Below are 16,513 nucleotides of genomic sequence, written 5' to 3' on the forward strand. Positions count from 1 at the left end.
CAGTAAACAAGGCAGTGTTAACACTGAAAAAATAGGGTTAAGTGAATTGTAGCAATCTGCAATTAAAAACTGCATTTCCCAGAATCCTCTGCAAAGACCAGTCATCATAATAGGAGACCGCACATATTTTAACTTTCCTTCAGGGATTTTTCTTATTTTACCATTCTTTTGTGTTTAATAAACAGTGGCATTAATAGGATTGTAAAAGACTTGGGACAGCCCTTGGCATCCTGAGAAAAGCAATGGTGTGGCATGTGTGGTGCAGTGTATAGTGGGTGTGGTTAAATCATGCTAACAGAGATAGGGGCTCAATGGTTATTACTCAGTCTCAAAAAGGTCTGCTCACTGTATACACTACACACATATGCCACAGCCCTTGTACCCACAAAACACCCAGGTAACTCTGAGCCTCAAAAAAAGGGAGGGGAGTGGGCAGGTGGACGTAGATGAGAGCAGTGGCCACACTCCACCCCATCACTGAATGCAGTGAGGAAGGGTGTAGCCAAAGAGACTGATGCCAGATATTCTTACCATAAACCTCTCTACCTTACAACTGCAGCTACCACTGGCCTGCTCCCGTGTCTTTGGTTGGGTGAGGGGGGAGAAACCTCTGACCCCTGCAGTGGACCTTAAATAGGGTACAAAAAAACATTAACGTAAGAGTTGAAAAGAATATGTTTGCAGAGGCAGAAAACACAAGAAATTAGGTCACTGGCTCCTGGGAGCCCTTTTGAATTCTCAGAGTCTTGGGTTTCCTGCAGGAAACGGCAGAATCATCATAATTACATATGCTTAATTAAAATAATCGAGGACTGCTTAACAACCAGCAACTGCTAATACAATAAGCAGATTGGTCAGGGAGTATCTAATGTACAGGGAGTATCTAGTGTATATCATGCAGGGTTCAGGATTGTGTAGCCCACTAAATGTAGCCATCGGGAGTATGTAATGTACAGTGTGCAGGGGTCAGAAGTATGTAATGCACAGTGTACAGGGGTCCGGAGTGTGTAAGGCACAAAATGCAGTGATCAGTAGTGTGTAATACAGAGTGCAGGGGTCAGAAGTATGTGATGCACATAGTGCAGGGGTCAGAAGTATGTGCCACACATCTCCTCCCTCACAAGTGAAAATCCCCCACCCCCGAGCTCAGTAATACATATGGCATGTCAGAGTCGAGGAGGAGCTCAGCACTTGCTGCTGTATCTGAAGTCTGACAGGTGACTGGTGGGAGGGGAAAGAATGTGGTCATTGCAGAAGCAGCTAAATAAAAATGGAGGGCATCAGGAGCCAGGGCACCAAGCAAGAGATTCAGGGCAACTGTCCCAGGTGCCAGAAGCCAGCCAGAGATGCCCATGTAAAAAAATCAGCCTGTAGTATGCTTTATTTCGCATGCACAGTTATTATGTACGTACTGTTATCCATATTATTGCTTATCTGCAGTATATAATTTTTTTTTGTGCAGACTATGTGAATAAGCTAGGACGTCCAGTGTCTTCACGATATTCAAATGGACTTTTTCGGCAATATAACAGCAATGGTAAAATATACAATGTAAGTGCACACAATTTTCATATGCTACTTATCACTTTACAAAACAATTTTGGATTTGTCTCTGATAAATTCTTATGTCCATGGGTATGATGGCTAAAAACCATCATACTCAAATTAAAGTGCATTTTCACTTTTGCTGCCGAATTGGGTTAACTCCTACCTTATATTTGTTATATGTTCCCATTCACACAGCATAACTTAAAAAAATATTTGAAAATGTCTGGTTACCGTTTACTTGCTCTTTTCTGAATGCTCCAGGACTAAAAAAAATCCAATGTAGTGCTTTCTTGCTATGTAATATTAATGAGGGGGAAGGTGAGTTGTGTTTGCCATAGTTAACCCTGTCCCTACTGTGCTGGTAGATTTGATCAACAGTTTTTAACTACTTGAGCAGGACTGTCTGCCCCAATAAAGGGTTAAATATCTCAAAACATTGCATGTTATTGCAATGTTTTTCAGTGGTGTCCATCCAGTCTTCTGTATAATCCTACTCCAAAGAAACAACTAGAAAGGTAATACGTATTAAAAAAACACATAGCAAACGTATAGTGGGTGTTCTGAAATTTAACTGCGAATTTAGAAATGTGAGTATTTGAATTTTCCTAGTGGCTACTTCATGCCTGTGCTGGGAAGATGCTGGTATTATCCAGCGCAGGGTTGAGCTCAGGTTTGGACTGACCCCTGTCTGAACCTGAGCTCCTCTGGGTGGAAGTGCCCACGGCACTTCCTTGCTCAATCAGCTGCGGACCAGGCATTTCCCACCCGCAGCTGCATGTAAACAATGGGGCAGGATGCTTGTGTTCATGTCATTTACCTTATACAGCTGATTGGGAGAAACAGATAGAACTTCCTTCCATATTCGGGAGCAGATTCTTCTGGGTTCGGAGGAGCCCAGGTTCAGACTGGGTTCAGTTTGAACGTGAGATCATCCCTAAATAGTGCACATTAGAATTTACTATATACCTGTGTTAACAATTGAATTGTGATAAGAGATATTTCAGGAAGAACCTTTAAATGTATTTCTATGTGCAAAAAAACGTGATTAATGGTGTTGGGCTTTGTTATAGTATTTCTAAATATGTCTTGTGTATATATAAATACATTACAAAGGTAAAACTATACCCTGGGACAGATCCCTCCTCGGTTTTACTGATCTTAATCTTGCTTATAGCGGAAGTAAAGCTTTTAGATATGATGTCCAAGTATGTACAACACATTATGGCAGACTTCCCTACTAAAACAAAAAAAAACTGGCCTTCTTCCCGGTTCAAATTCATTGGACACTTGATTGCCTGGGCCCAGATGATGCAACTCCCCCGCATGCTAGCCTCAGTGAACTGTCACTTAGATAAGGGAACATTCTCCACTTGTTTAGTAAATCAACCCCTTTCAGTACTAATTAGCTTTAGTTGTTTATGTAGTTAATTAACTTTAGTTTCAGCTTTCATGTCCTGGCATGTGCCTGTAATGGATCACAAATACTCAAGCTAAAATAGTTGTCAGAGAATTTCTGTACTGGCGTTTGATGATTAAGAAAAAAAGTGTTTTTTAGTGTTGATATCTATACAGACAGCTGTGGTGTGTTTACTTTATTTTTCATTCCCTGCTATAAGAACAGGATTCTTTTGGTTTCTGAAAACAGGCAAATCACACAGCAATGCATATTACAATACTCAGTTGAACGGAATTTTCAAATTATTAAGTCGTATAAACATTAGGGAATAAACATAAAATGTAAACTATCTATTACATTTTCCATCCATCAACAGACAGGAAATTAAAAAAAAATAGGTGCAGTGGGTGATAGCTTAAGATCCTAAATTCTGTACTAATAGAACCTTAAATGTTTTGATTGTACACAGACCCATTAAGGGTTGGGTAAATCTACAGAAAAACAAAGCCTGAAAGTATAGATAGTTCAGCTTGTCTTCCTTTCTGTTCAGTCCAACCTTTTAAAGCAGTTCACAGTATATACTATCCTGTTATAACATCAGCATTGTAATAGGAATACATGTAAAGGTGGCCATACACTTAACAACCATCGCAAGACTTTAGTCTTGCGATGGTTGTAAAGTAATAAAAAAAACGTACAATCTGCCCATCTTGGACAGGCAGATCGTACTTGCGATCATCGCAAGCCCGCCCCCCAGAGGGGCGGGCTTCCGATGACCGCAATGCTGAACGGGTAGTGCGTGCGCACACCGGGCCGTTCGGCATTTGTCTTCCGAGCATGCCACAAACCAGCCGAAAATGGTAAGATTTTAGGCTGGTTTTCGAACATGCTCCTGAGACAAAAGACGTGCAACCGTTTTTACACTTTGCGATTATCGTACGATCGCGGGATTTCCCGCAATTATCGTGGGATAATCACACAGTGTATGGGCACCTTTAGAGTAGTTTCTGATAATGCAAAAAATCCCTTTTATGTAATGAGTGTTGCCTTCTGTCTGCCCATGACATTGGCACACACATTCTGCATCTAGCATACCTGTGGTCCGGGAAATATATGTAGACTGCCACTGCTTACTTCTATTTCTAAAAATGCTATTTGCCTGGCTATCATTCTGCCTAATTGGCTTCAATATGACCTGGAACAGGCCTTCAGATCAGATATTCTGACTTCCCCTTGACATCACTTGCTGCATGCTTGTAAAGACCAATGTCTCAGAAAGATTTGAAGCCGGAGACAGCACGACAACAAGCATTTTCAAGGTTGCCAGTGGCGCCTACATATTTGACTCTCTACAGTATTGCTTTTCATGTATGCTGCCATAAAGGTTAGTGTGCTAAAGACATGCAAATGTTTGATTATTTATTCAAAGATGCCATACTGTAATCAGTTCTTTGTATACAGTAACTGAACACCTGTTTCTCTAAACAAAGTTGACAACCAGGATGGAAGAAGTTGTGCAGAAGGCTGAATCTCTCAAAGAGGCTATTGGATTGTATAATCAAAGACTGGATTGGCTGAAGAGCTCAAGTCGTCTGGTGTTTGGTGTGATCCAAGAACAATCAATAACCATTATTCTAGACCTAAGTACAGTCTCTAAAGTACAGTATGACTTATGCCGTGATGCCATTAGTCTTGTTATCAGAGAACAGGTGGCACAAATTTCCAAGTTTAACCTCATTTGGTAAGTAAGACAATAGACATACCCAAACTGTTCCAAAGTACAAATGTGTTTTATAAAAAAGATTGACCTGAATGGGGAAATATTTATCAGATGCAGTCTGCAATGGGCTCATAGAAGTAACCACTTCCTTACCTAATTTTCCTCTAAGCAGTGTAGTTTTCCTTTAATATTCAAGGTAAAGTGCTTTTTAAATCATACGAATACGCAGTAACAGTAGGCTACACAGGTCTGATGATGATCTGCTTTTGTTTGAATAAATAACCTGGAAACCTAATCTTAAGATGATGCAAGGAAAAGTCTAAAGCCTTTTCTGTTCTTTGCTTTGGTTGCAATGCAATTAGCTCAGTTACTCAAATAAAAAGGTTTACACACCATATTGTTAAGATCGTCTTAGGACAAGCAAGTTTGAATATTGTTCCTACCATATATTTAGCTTTGTTTTTATACAGACTTTCTCAACCAGGGTGCTGTAGGGATGCCTTTTTGTCGGGGTGCCTTCAAATTTTTGCACAGCGTCACGCATTTCCATGGTATAGCCAAGCCGTCCACCAGCACCATGCTAACCTAAGGTGGGCTACATCAATTATCACCCCAGCATTCAGAAGAGGACAAAAGTCTTTCTCAGCCCAGACCTGCTCTGCCTCTTTCCCTCTGCCATGCTGCTGCAGCCACGCTGTGGGGAAATGTATACAGTACGACTGAGGACTCTCCTGTTAAGGAGCAACTCTGATGTGAAAAGGGGGGACTCTAAGAAAAAGGGGGCTCCTGATGGCAAGGGGGGCTTCTAATGTTAAAGGGGGGAACTCTGGCGGCAAGGGGGAACTCCACATCATTTTCTTTTTTTATCTGTTCTTTGAGTGTGGTCCCCCCCTTAGAATCCATACCAGACCCCCTATCTAGGATAGATTTTGTGAGGAACCGCACTGTTTTTATTACATTTACATTTAGTACATTTTAAACTGGGGTGCCTCGAGACTTTGCATGCTTTTAAAGGATGCCGTGACTGAAAAAAGGTTGACAAATGCTGGTTTAATAAATGTTTTACCAAGACAAGTTCGAATATATGAATAAATCATTGAATATTAAAGACAAATTTCAGACAAGAAATGAAACAAATTCTTGCAATTGTAATGCTACCCCGAAAACATGCAACTGTGCACAAAATTGATTTAGTTTCCTTTTAATATACTGTAAGTTCTGTATAATCATCTAATATAAAGCAGACAGATTTTGCAAGCTTTATAGGTTGGTTCTACTTTTCTACAACTTCCTTGTTCTCTTTGCTTGCTGTATGACCAATAGAATTCTGATTTCCAAGGCATTATTGAACCTAATTGGACGCCATGAAAAACATCTTAGCACTTTGAAGTATTCAATTTGCAATTTTATGAGAGAAATTTTATTTGGTTTGTCTGGTAATAGTGTGTCTATGATGTGTCTTTGCAATGGTCCATCGGAGCTGTGGCTGTGTGAAAAAAATCAAACACCGAATTTAGCAGACTGTTTTACCCTCTATGCATTATAAAGCTTAATATAAAATTTTGACTGGCTGATACCTTAATATATTTTCATCACACAGACTTAAATACAGACAAAAATATATCTTGAAAGCATGTTTGGTGCACACATTATAGCAGGACAAAGACCTTAAATAAGCATTTAGTGTTAGTTAGAATAATAAGCATTTAGTTTAGTTAGAATAACCCAACTTGTAAATTTTAACTGTAATCTTTATTGAAATAATATGTGTACAGTAGTCAGACACAATTACAATGGGAGTAAGCGGTTCAAAAGTATTCACAGTTAATACAAGGGCAGAACAGGTATAATTCAAGTGGCAAAACATTACATAAAACAGTCATTACTAACACATAACATCCGGTAAGGTACACTGCGTGTCTATGAGTATGTCTACAATAATAGTTGAACAAAATTAATTTTCTTCATACAGCGTATGCAAGAATATACTATTGCTGTGAAGAGAATAGGGAACACGGAAGAGGGAGGAGGGACCTACACCTACCAGGGGAAGGGGTGCAAAGGGGCAGATGGGAAATTAAACAGTAAAGTCTTGATCTATTGAAAGGGAGCCATCCAAAAGATTTACATGGTACATCTGAATCTCAGAGTCATGTCCCCGATTACGCTATAAGATTGTGTGTGGAGTAGCAGGTGTTCATTAATATGTAAATAACATCTAAAAACTTTATAAATAGGATGTTACACAACCTGAACAACAGAGTCTAGTGTGGTCTAAAGATCCCTGTATGCATCCCAATCCTATCAAATGCCTGAATTCAGCATTGTCCATTATAAATACCCTGTACCTTGCTTTAGTGATACAAATGATTATTACATTTTACATTTGGAAAGACAAATTAATCTTAACTGACTGCATAGTTTTCCAAGTATTTCTACATACAGCATACCTGACAACAAGCATACATTTCTCTTGAATTAGAAATTCTGTTCAGTTGAAGTTTGCTTAAGCAGACTACCATGTTAAAGTGGACCTACTGACTATTGCAATGTTAACTGTATTGCTGGAATGTTGAAATGAACAAAAATAGAATGAAAGAAATATGTATTTGCTGCTCTATGTTCCCTGCAGTGCTGGTCTTGTTATTAAAAGCCTCCAAGACCTGGTCACCATAGTCACTTGTTTGATTTTCTTTGCTAATGTGCTAAAAATAAATCTGACTAATGTGCTAAACAAAAACCTGGCTATCAAATGAGGAGCCAAAGAAACATTTGCCCTGTTATAAATAGGACACTTGCTACAGGTAGCGACTTTTGCAATTAAAGAACAGATGTTGGTGAATGTCAACCAACGTTATTTCACTGAATGAATGTGCAAGCACATGTGCTATATACACATTTGCCTTACTGGCAAATTTGCAGAGAATTGTGAAAGCGGCCCTGTCAACATACCATGTCAGCACCCTGGAACAGAAGCAGTTTAATACTTACCTTTACAGCAGGCAGTATGTTAAATTTCTACTCTTGCAGAGCTCCCGCGGAGTCCTGTGCCACTACTGGACACAATAGTGATGTCGGGGGTCAGGTCAAGGTACCAAGCAGGGGACATAATATGCAACACAACCAGAAGTGTTATATAGCAGCAGTCCCACATGTTCTGCAGGAGAGTGAAAGTTTAACACACTGCCAGCTGAAGATGTGAAGATGAGGGCCTTTCTCAATGGGCTTGAGTTGATGGCAACAGTTTGACATCAGTTTGAGTTGCTTCTGAGATCATTCAGAATTTATTTACAGATGTATTTGACCTGCACTTGACCTGCTTAAAGTAGTTTTTTATTCCCATAGACTTGCATAGAAATTCAAAACCCATCTGGCGCAAAAAAAAAAAAGCCCGTCAACAGATTAATATTTTACAGGGTGTTGCCACTATTTTATTTACATGCCCTAAAGTTTAAATATAAATGTTTTTTATAAGATACATATGTTGCACAAGTAATAAAAAAATATAATGTCCAGGTTATAAACTTGTATTCATTAACAAAAAAAGTGACCACTAGCCAGCACAGCTTTGACAAAACAGAATAAAAGAAGCTCTTTTATCCATTTACTGTAAATATGCCTGGATAGTGGAGGCATGATGACCACATAAACACTATTTATTGATTCCCACAAAGTGTTCTTTTTGTGAAATTGCATTTAGGTCTTGCCATGTTGCTGGTTTAAATGCAACTGGCAACATGGAGAGTTTGGAGGCTAGTGACCTTCTTTATTTACTACTAAATATCCAAGCCTCCAAGGCAGAATCTGAAAAAATGAGATATGTATCCAGCAAGCCAAGAACTTTGCATCATTCTTTACCCTCTGTAAGCACTTGTTAATCATGTATGGTGTATTTTGCAGGGTTTCTCAGGAGCCAGTGAAGTGGCATCAGAATGTTATTCATGTCACTCAGTATTCCATACAGCAAGCTGTAGAGTGGATTTGGAATCTTCAGCATTCTCCAGTGGTCACTGTTGAGAGTGCAGCTGAAGCTCTATCTGAAGCCCTGGATGACCAGGTTGTAAGCATATTTATGTTTGAATGTGTAGAAGTACTATTATTTTGTAGCAGGTAATTATAGTGTGAATTGTATTGCATGTTCTGCAGTGGAGTGTTCTAACAGTGGGGAAATGTTATGAGGTTATAGCAATTAGACATAATAACAATATACCTGGCCAAACCAAGTTCTGCATCCTTTCAGGTTATTGTTTGCTATCAAATAACCAGTGTTACTCGTGCAGTCCCCGTACTTAGAAATGTGATCTTACTGTATTGAATTGTTACCTGATAGCAATGACTATGACCATATTTCATGAACTGTGTTCAGTGACAGAGCAATGATATAATAGGTTTGCCAGAAAAACAACACACAAGAAAATCAAAGAGTGTGTTTGTTGATAAATGATAATTACATTTTTGAGCATACTAAATCGCATTAATAATTGCATAAGAAAAATATTAATATTAAATATTTCAGGTGGGATTTTTCATCTCGTTGCTCGTGCGACTTAAAACTCTCGAAGAGCCTTACAGAGGAATTTTTCCCCACCCAAAATCCAATTTCCACAGCTCCTGGTTAGGTTTAAGCTGAGTAGTGGAGCACCCTTTCCCCAGTAGGGGTTAGACCCCATTCACACGTAGCGACATACCTTTTGCAGCGGATCCGCACGGCCGGGATAGCGCGTCTTTCGGGGCGACGTTCCAGCGACGATCCAGCGACGGTAGCGCGACCTTCTCCGTCGGGCTCCATAGAAAAAGGGCAAAATCGCGCAAAATCCGCCAAAAAAAGGGTCCGGTAGAAGCGTCCGCGACGAGCGACATGGAGTTAAGACAGCTCCATTGAATAGCATTGGCCGGCGACTTCTCGCGATATCGCGCGGCAAAAATGCGCGGTATCGTGGCGGATATCGCGGCGAAAATCGCGCGATAATTCGCTACATGTGAACGGGGCCTTAGGTGACAACACTACTGAGCAGAAAGCTAAGATATAAATTTGACAGGGTTTGAATGAGGGTGGCAGACCTGCAACTTCAGTGAGGGCCTGGAAGAGTTTCCTTCATTGAGGATTAACAAACCTGTGGGTGAAGAGACTTGCCAAATCCCTCTTTAAACTGTTTAATAGTTATTGAAAAGGGGTTGTCTTGGTCTATATAAAATACCAGTCTGTATGTCATATAGATATATAAATAAAAATATTGATGTATCATTTACTCACTGATAAATGGTCCATTTGCATCGCACTTCTAGTTACATAGTTACATAGTATTTGAGGTTGAATAAAGACATAAGTCGATCAAGTCCAACCTATTGCGTGTATGCATTTATGTTTGAGCAGGTGTGTGCGTGTATATGAGTCCATGTGTGATTTTGCTCTTTAAGAGTACTTGTACCCCTTTATGTTACGGTCTCCAAGGAACTCGTCCAGGAGTTTCTTGAATGATTCCACACTCTTGGCTGAAATTACTTCCTGTGGCAGAGAGTTGCAGACCCTAACCGCTCTAACTGTAAAGAACCCCTTGCGCCCCGTGTGTAGGACTTTTTTTCTAGCAATTTGTGGTGGTGCCCTCTGGTCTTTGTTACGGAGCTAACCGTATATAGTTTGTTAATAATGTTTCTGTCGCCGTTGAACAGTTTATACAGGAAAATCATTTCCCCCCTTAATCTCCTAACCTCCAAAGAGAACATATTTAATTTTAACAACCTTGTTTCATAGTTCAGGTCTTCAAACCCCTTTAATGAGTTTGGTTGCCCTCCAGCTCAAGGACATATTTTCTTAGTATTGGTGACCAAAACTGGACCACATACTCCAGATGTGGCCGAACCAGTGATCTGTATAGTAGTAAAATTACAGACTTGTCTTTGCAATACATTCCCTTCTTAATGCAAGACAGGACTCTGCTTGTTTTGTTTACAGCAGTCTGGCACTGCGAGCTGTTATTTAATCTGTCTACTGCCTGCACTGTTGATTCCCTGTGTGGCTAGATAAGTTCATGCAAACCTGTAGCACAAAAACTGCAAGGCCAGGAATGATATCATGGATCAGACTGGACCACACAGATAAACTTTTTTTGTCTTAGCTAAATAATGGCCTCAATATTCAGCATTTGTGTATGGTTAGGCTATGATGTCTTGTGTTAGTAGCATTATTACTATTTTAGAAAATACCCTGCTTGTCAAAATAAAAGGCAAAGTTCTAAGGATATTTATTTTGTAGGTAGATGCTGTATATTATTTTTGTGTTGGAGATGTTCCTGTTGGAAAGACACAGCGCCTGCTAACTTGCATTGAAAACAGTCCATGTCCCCTTCATGTTGTCTCCTATCACCCTCACAAAATGGAAAGCATGATGATGGTGAGAGAGTTAAGTCTTCGAACATCTGGAAGGTACAAATCCATAACCTAACATGTCAACACATATAAATGAACTATACAATACTAGCTATTAATGAAAATTATATAAGAAAAGAATGAAATGTTTGTTTTTCGTTTGATATTGTATACGTTTATTAGGTAGTTAAAATAATTTAAAAAGCAGCCTATTGAGTGGGAAAAAGAGAAGAGTGGACTAAGGAGAGGTTGAGAATGGTGACAGCTCTGCTTACTTATATTGCACTTTTAGCAATCAATATACTGTATTAAGGGGTAAATATTGGGAGAGTAAAATGTACTCTTCCCAATAGTTTAAGACACATTGTCATACGCCAGCTCTACAGCTTGAAAACTAAACGATCAACGGTTTGTGATCGCTCAGTTCTCGAGCTATAGAGCCAGTGTGTGACACTGAGGGGTTGATTTACTAACCTTATTAACACACCATGAACATGTATACACCTCTGTAGTGTGTTCCATCCCAGCATGATCTATGGGTGGAATCTAAACACCTTTGTAGTGTGTACACACCCAGCAGGTGTGTTGTGCAAAGCCCTGTATGAATTTGCAAGGTGATGTTGTGTAAATTAGCTCTATGTTGTGTTGCTTGCGTTGATGAATGCAAGGAATGTAAATGCATGAGCTAACCATTTTTGTCTAAACTGTGAAGCAGCATTATATATGCATCATGTGCATGATTTTTCCATATATGGCATTAGTGGAAATATGCTTTTAGAGACTTTTTGGTTGATAAATACGTTTTGCTGTGTAAAAATCACACGCACCTAGTGCGTGCGTGTGTTTAGGTTAGTAAATCACCCCCTGAGGTTCATGGCTTTTCCCCCTGCAGAGAGTGGTGACTGTCAGTCACCACCCTCCAGCAGGGATTCCCACTCCCCTCTCTGTTCCTCCAGCACTTATTGGAGGGTCAGACATGGAAAGGGGGCAGGCACAGCTAGCTTTGGCTGTAGAGAGGCAGAGCCAGCTGTATTATACAATATGTTTAAGCCTAGATTTAACTCTCTCACAGAGTGTCTATTGCACTAATATTGTCGGGATCTTTCCCAGCAGCAGCGTGCCGCAGTCAGCAGTAGCCTACTATATGCTGACTTTGGGTCACAGGAGCACATTAGTAAATGTACACCTGTGACCCCAAAGAGAGCTATAGCCAAAAAAAGGTATGGCTATAGTTCTCTTTTAATAATGCCGTTAATATATGAACATGCATTATGTTGTGTAGTGTGTATATAGAAATGTAATAGCAATAGTTTCATATAAAGTCTTTATCCAACAGTATGTGTGTTGGTTAAATTATTTAACAGCATAGTTATCTTGCTATTACTGTATCGTATGTAATGTTTCCTCCAAGGTATAAAGTATATAGACACTTTTCCTGGTGATCATAAGTCATGCAATACATACAGTGCACATCAGAAATTAACTTTACCTTCTTCTATAGGTTCCATGTTTGGTTAGAGGAAATGTTAACACAAGATGATAAAAATCCAGAAGGGGCCAAAAAAACAACTGACAAAAATTTCCCAGGTATAGCCATTGTTTGTTTACTTGAAAGCTTTTTACCTATGTGCATGTAACAATGTGATATAGTGTAGAAACAATGTTTCTTAGCTTGATATATTTAGTATCTATATTATCTATCAATTAGCACATGTGTGCCAGTTTACCAATAGGGAATTTGTGAGTAGGTGTAAGTCCATTATAGCTATGATCGGATATATACAGCAAATACACTATAAAACACATCAGAGGCTCAATTCGCAAAGCTTTAGCACAAGAGGATAAGGTTCTTAAAAGAAGAAGTATTGGGAGAGTGCAATATACTCTTCCCAATAATTGGAGCAATAGCAATACCCTGCTATTAGTAAATGTACTTCTGTGACCAAAAAAGAAGTAAAGCAAAAACAAAGGCTTGGCTTTAATTGTCTTTTAGTTTAGTCATGTGATTATAATTTTTTTAACCCATTGTGTGTACCCCAATCCAGACAGGACATAGGACCATTTACCAATAGACTCATAACACTCCCATACCTACCTACCTACATTAAATTTCACTATACTCACAATTCAGGACCCAGCTAACCTCAACACACTGTAGCATGCACTCCACAATGCATAGCATTCACCTCAGTACACTAAGCACACAGTACCATTTACCACAATATACTCAAGACACTATACAGTCCATCTTACTTCACTTTGGACAGCGCCCTATACACCAGCTACACCCATTACATCTTGCTACACTTACGTGTTCCACAGCATGCACCTATAACACTTACCTATATAAGCACAACCCAACATACTCCTCAATATACTCAGCACTTGCACCCATCACATCTCATGCTTACCTCAAAAGTGCCAGCAGTATATCAGCAGACTGTCACTAACATGAAAATGGAGATGCCCTTTAATGTTGTTTATATACCCCACTCAGCGGTAGTTTGTGATCCATTGGTTACAAGCTTCCCTCCACTTATACAGTACCCCTGACCCACCTCCTCCTTTGAACAGATTTATTTAGGCTATGTAAGCAGAACTTTCAGAAACTGGATGCCAGCATGGTCACTTTAGGTGACAATACATGGGACAGCCAAGACTCTATTTTTGACTGATGCCACATTTGTCTGGCACACGCATTACTGTGTCAGTGTTGGCAAGAAATTGTAAACATAGTCCAGATTTTCCTCTCCCATAGAGTGCCTATTGCATCAGATATATGAAAACTATAACAAGAGTACAATAGAGGTTGTAGCAACCAATTTTTATATTGACTGTAACCTACATGAGGAAACTATATCATTTCTGCCTGGTTGCAAGCTCCATTTGAAACTGTTTGTAATCAGTACATTTGTAAACTGGATGATTGACTTTTCATCATATATTTTACTCTGTAGTTGTTCTATCAACTTATATTTTAATATTTTAAATTAACTAGTTATAGTTTGCTATGGTCATCCTTGCAACATAATTTTTATGATTAACTATTATTTCCATAGAGTTTGATCTCAAGAAAGATGAAGAGTTGATTGCCGAGGAGCTGGAGGAAGCACAGGAGACGCTAAAGCAATTGCAGGATATTTTAAGAAATCTGTACCACTCAGAAGAAGGTAAATATGATTTGTTTTTTAAAGGTGACCTCATCTGACCTAAAACTTTCTAGGACAACCGCAACGCTGATGTGGTGCCTGCAGCCTGCAGGTGCATCTGTCCCTGTGGAGCCCCTTGGATCCTAGGCCTAGGCTGTACATGGGACCTTGACTTCTGCCCAAGTTGAGATTGAGGCCTCCCTGCTCCAGATGCTTAGCCTCAGCCTGTCATTCAGCTGTCAAATGATCAGTGAAGTTTAAATATCCCCAATAAGATGTTTACCTTTTTGCTTGGATATTCAAACAAATTAACAGCCATTACTGCTTACCACCCTATTCCAACTGTTTTGTGCTGCCTTCTCCAACCCCATTTTCTTGGCTAGCCTTAGTGTAAGACTAACAGAATCAGATGTCATAACTTTACAAATAATGCTGGGACTGAAGGGAGTGAGGTTAAAATGAATAGTTTGTCCTTGTGTGGATACACCTAGAACTGACCCTAGATCAATATGGAAAACATTCTCTCTATATTGCTAAACGTTTGCTTCTAGCCACACAGATTTAGGGAACACAAACTAAATACACATTGCACTATTCCACCATGAAAAATGCACAGGCGGGGCAAATATAGCCAGATGGAAATGACGAACAGGAAAATTCTATTACACCTTTTGTTAGCAGTTTGATTTAATATTAGCTGGTTGCTGCCCCTGGTGGCTCTCCTGCTCTAGGACACAGTCTATATAGCCTTTGCTATAATCTGTGTATTTATGTGCATTTATTATTTTTTTGCATAGGAGCCAGTAAAGCATTGCAAACACAATCAGTGGATTGCGGGTGCAATGCTTTAGCTTTTGCAGATTCTCCCTTGGTAGGAACATTCAGTAACATGGACAGGAGGAAGAATTAATTGACTACATGTGTGGTCACGTCACTGCACTTGTACTGCATTGAAAACAACAAGTCTTTCTGCTGAGGTGGGACTTGTAGTTCAACTTATGTAATGGGGCAACTCAGGATTGATTGTCCCCATCAGTCTACCCCAATACCTTTCCTCAGCAGGCATAAGGAGGGAGGTGGAGCAGGCTGCAAGTTTGGATGGAAGAAGTTGCTCTTCTATCCCCCCTATAATGCTATGGATGTTGCACGCATGTGATGTCATTGGTTGTTAGGATGCCGGCGGTGGTCGCAACGAATGACTGCAAGGGGGGGTGATGTCATTGGTTGGTAGAATGCCGGCGGTCATAGCACCTAGTGACTGCACTGAGATATGGCTGGCTGTGCATGTGCATGTGCTGGCCTTGGAAAGTCACCGAGGTTGGCACATCCACTGAGCCATAACCCAGCACAGTTGAACGATCACAGTCCAGACAGAACCATAATTTGGTCCATCAGTTAGTGACCCTCTACACTAGCCATGTATAGACTGGCTTTATGTATTTGTGAACAACTAATGAACATGCACACAAAGGACTAAAGTTTAGGAGTGGGTGTAAAATATTAACATTGATTTATGAGGATGTTCGAATGTGTGTGTGTATACCATGGTATTTGAAAGAGGGCATCCTTTGTATGTGTTAATGTACTCCTGAGTGCTACAAATGCTGTACTCGATCAGCTGGACACTCTGAGGTTGATTTACTAAAGGCAAATCCTTTTGCATGGGGATTTTCCCTTAGCTTAGTAAGTGTGGTTAACATTCATTTTGCAAATAATACCCAATCACAGGCAAAAAAAATAAAAATATTTGCTTGCACATGATGGAAGTCAGCAGAGCTTCGCCTTATTCGCTAAACTAAGAGAAAATCCCCTTGCAAAGTGAACAGCTCTCCCTATTTCCCTTTAGTACATCAACCCTTTTTACTGCATGATTAGAACTTCCAGTGTAGGTTTATTAATGTATTTTATGAATTGGAATTTCAGTAACATTCTACTTTATAGGGTATACAGGTTATTCGCATTACTCAGTGGCCCTGAATTAGGTAACACAATAATATCACTCATAGAGTTAGTTAGGCACACACACTCATGGTAAGGCCAGAACTTTTATTTAAAGAAGAACTATGGGGTCAGTGTTTTTCCCCATAGTTCTCCTTAGGGTAACGGGAGGACACAAACTAGCGTCCTCCCGTCACCCTAAGCTCAGTATACCGCGAGCTGTAGCTCGCGGTATACTGAGACGCCGCAGCCGGAGCGGATCCCGACGTAGATGACGGTATCCGCACAGCTGCGTGAGTGACAGCTGACTCTGCCTATCTAGAGGCAGAGCCAGCTGTACCCGCCCCCTCCCCCGTCTGTTCCGCCAGTCAGCGCTGGCAGATCGCAGCGGGGAGA

At 40.0% G+C, this 16,513-nt stretch overlaps 1 protein-coding gene across 1 annotated transcript in view; it reads left to right on the plus strand.

The window, feature by feature from the left end:
- VWA3B (von Willebrand factor A domain containing 3B) overlaps positions 1-16,513 on the plus strand; it is a 135,129-nt gene that overhangs the window by 11,099 nt on the left and 107,517 nt on the right. The window contains exons 3-8 of the mRNA XM_018562814.1: positions 1,463-1,551; positions 4,435-4,685; positions 8,565-8,721; positions 10,918-11,087; positions 12,532-12,617; positions 14,090-14,200. Coding sequence (XP_018418316.1) covers positions 1,463-1,551; positions 4,435-4,685; positions 8,565-8,721; positions 10,918-11,087; positions 12,532-12,617; positions 14,090-14,200 — 864 coding nt within the window. The remainder of the gene's footprint in view (positions 1-1,462; positions 1,552-4,434; positions 4,686-8,564; positions 8,722-10,917; positions 11,088-12,531; positions 12,618-14,089; positions 14,201-16,513) is intronic.

Source organism: Nanorana parkeri, unplaced genomic scaffold (genome assembly GCF_000935625.1).
Source record: "Nanorana parkeri isolate BGI_ZX_2015 unplaced genomic scaffold, ASM93562v1 scaffold21, whole genome shotgun sequence".
Lineage (NCBI taxonomy): Eukaryota > Metazoa > Chordata > Amphibia > Anura > Dicroglossidae > Nanorana > Nanorana parkeri.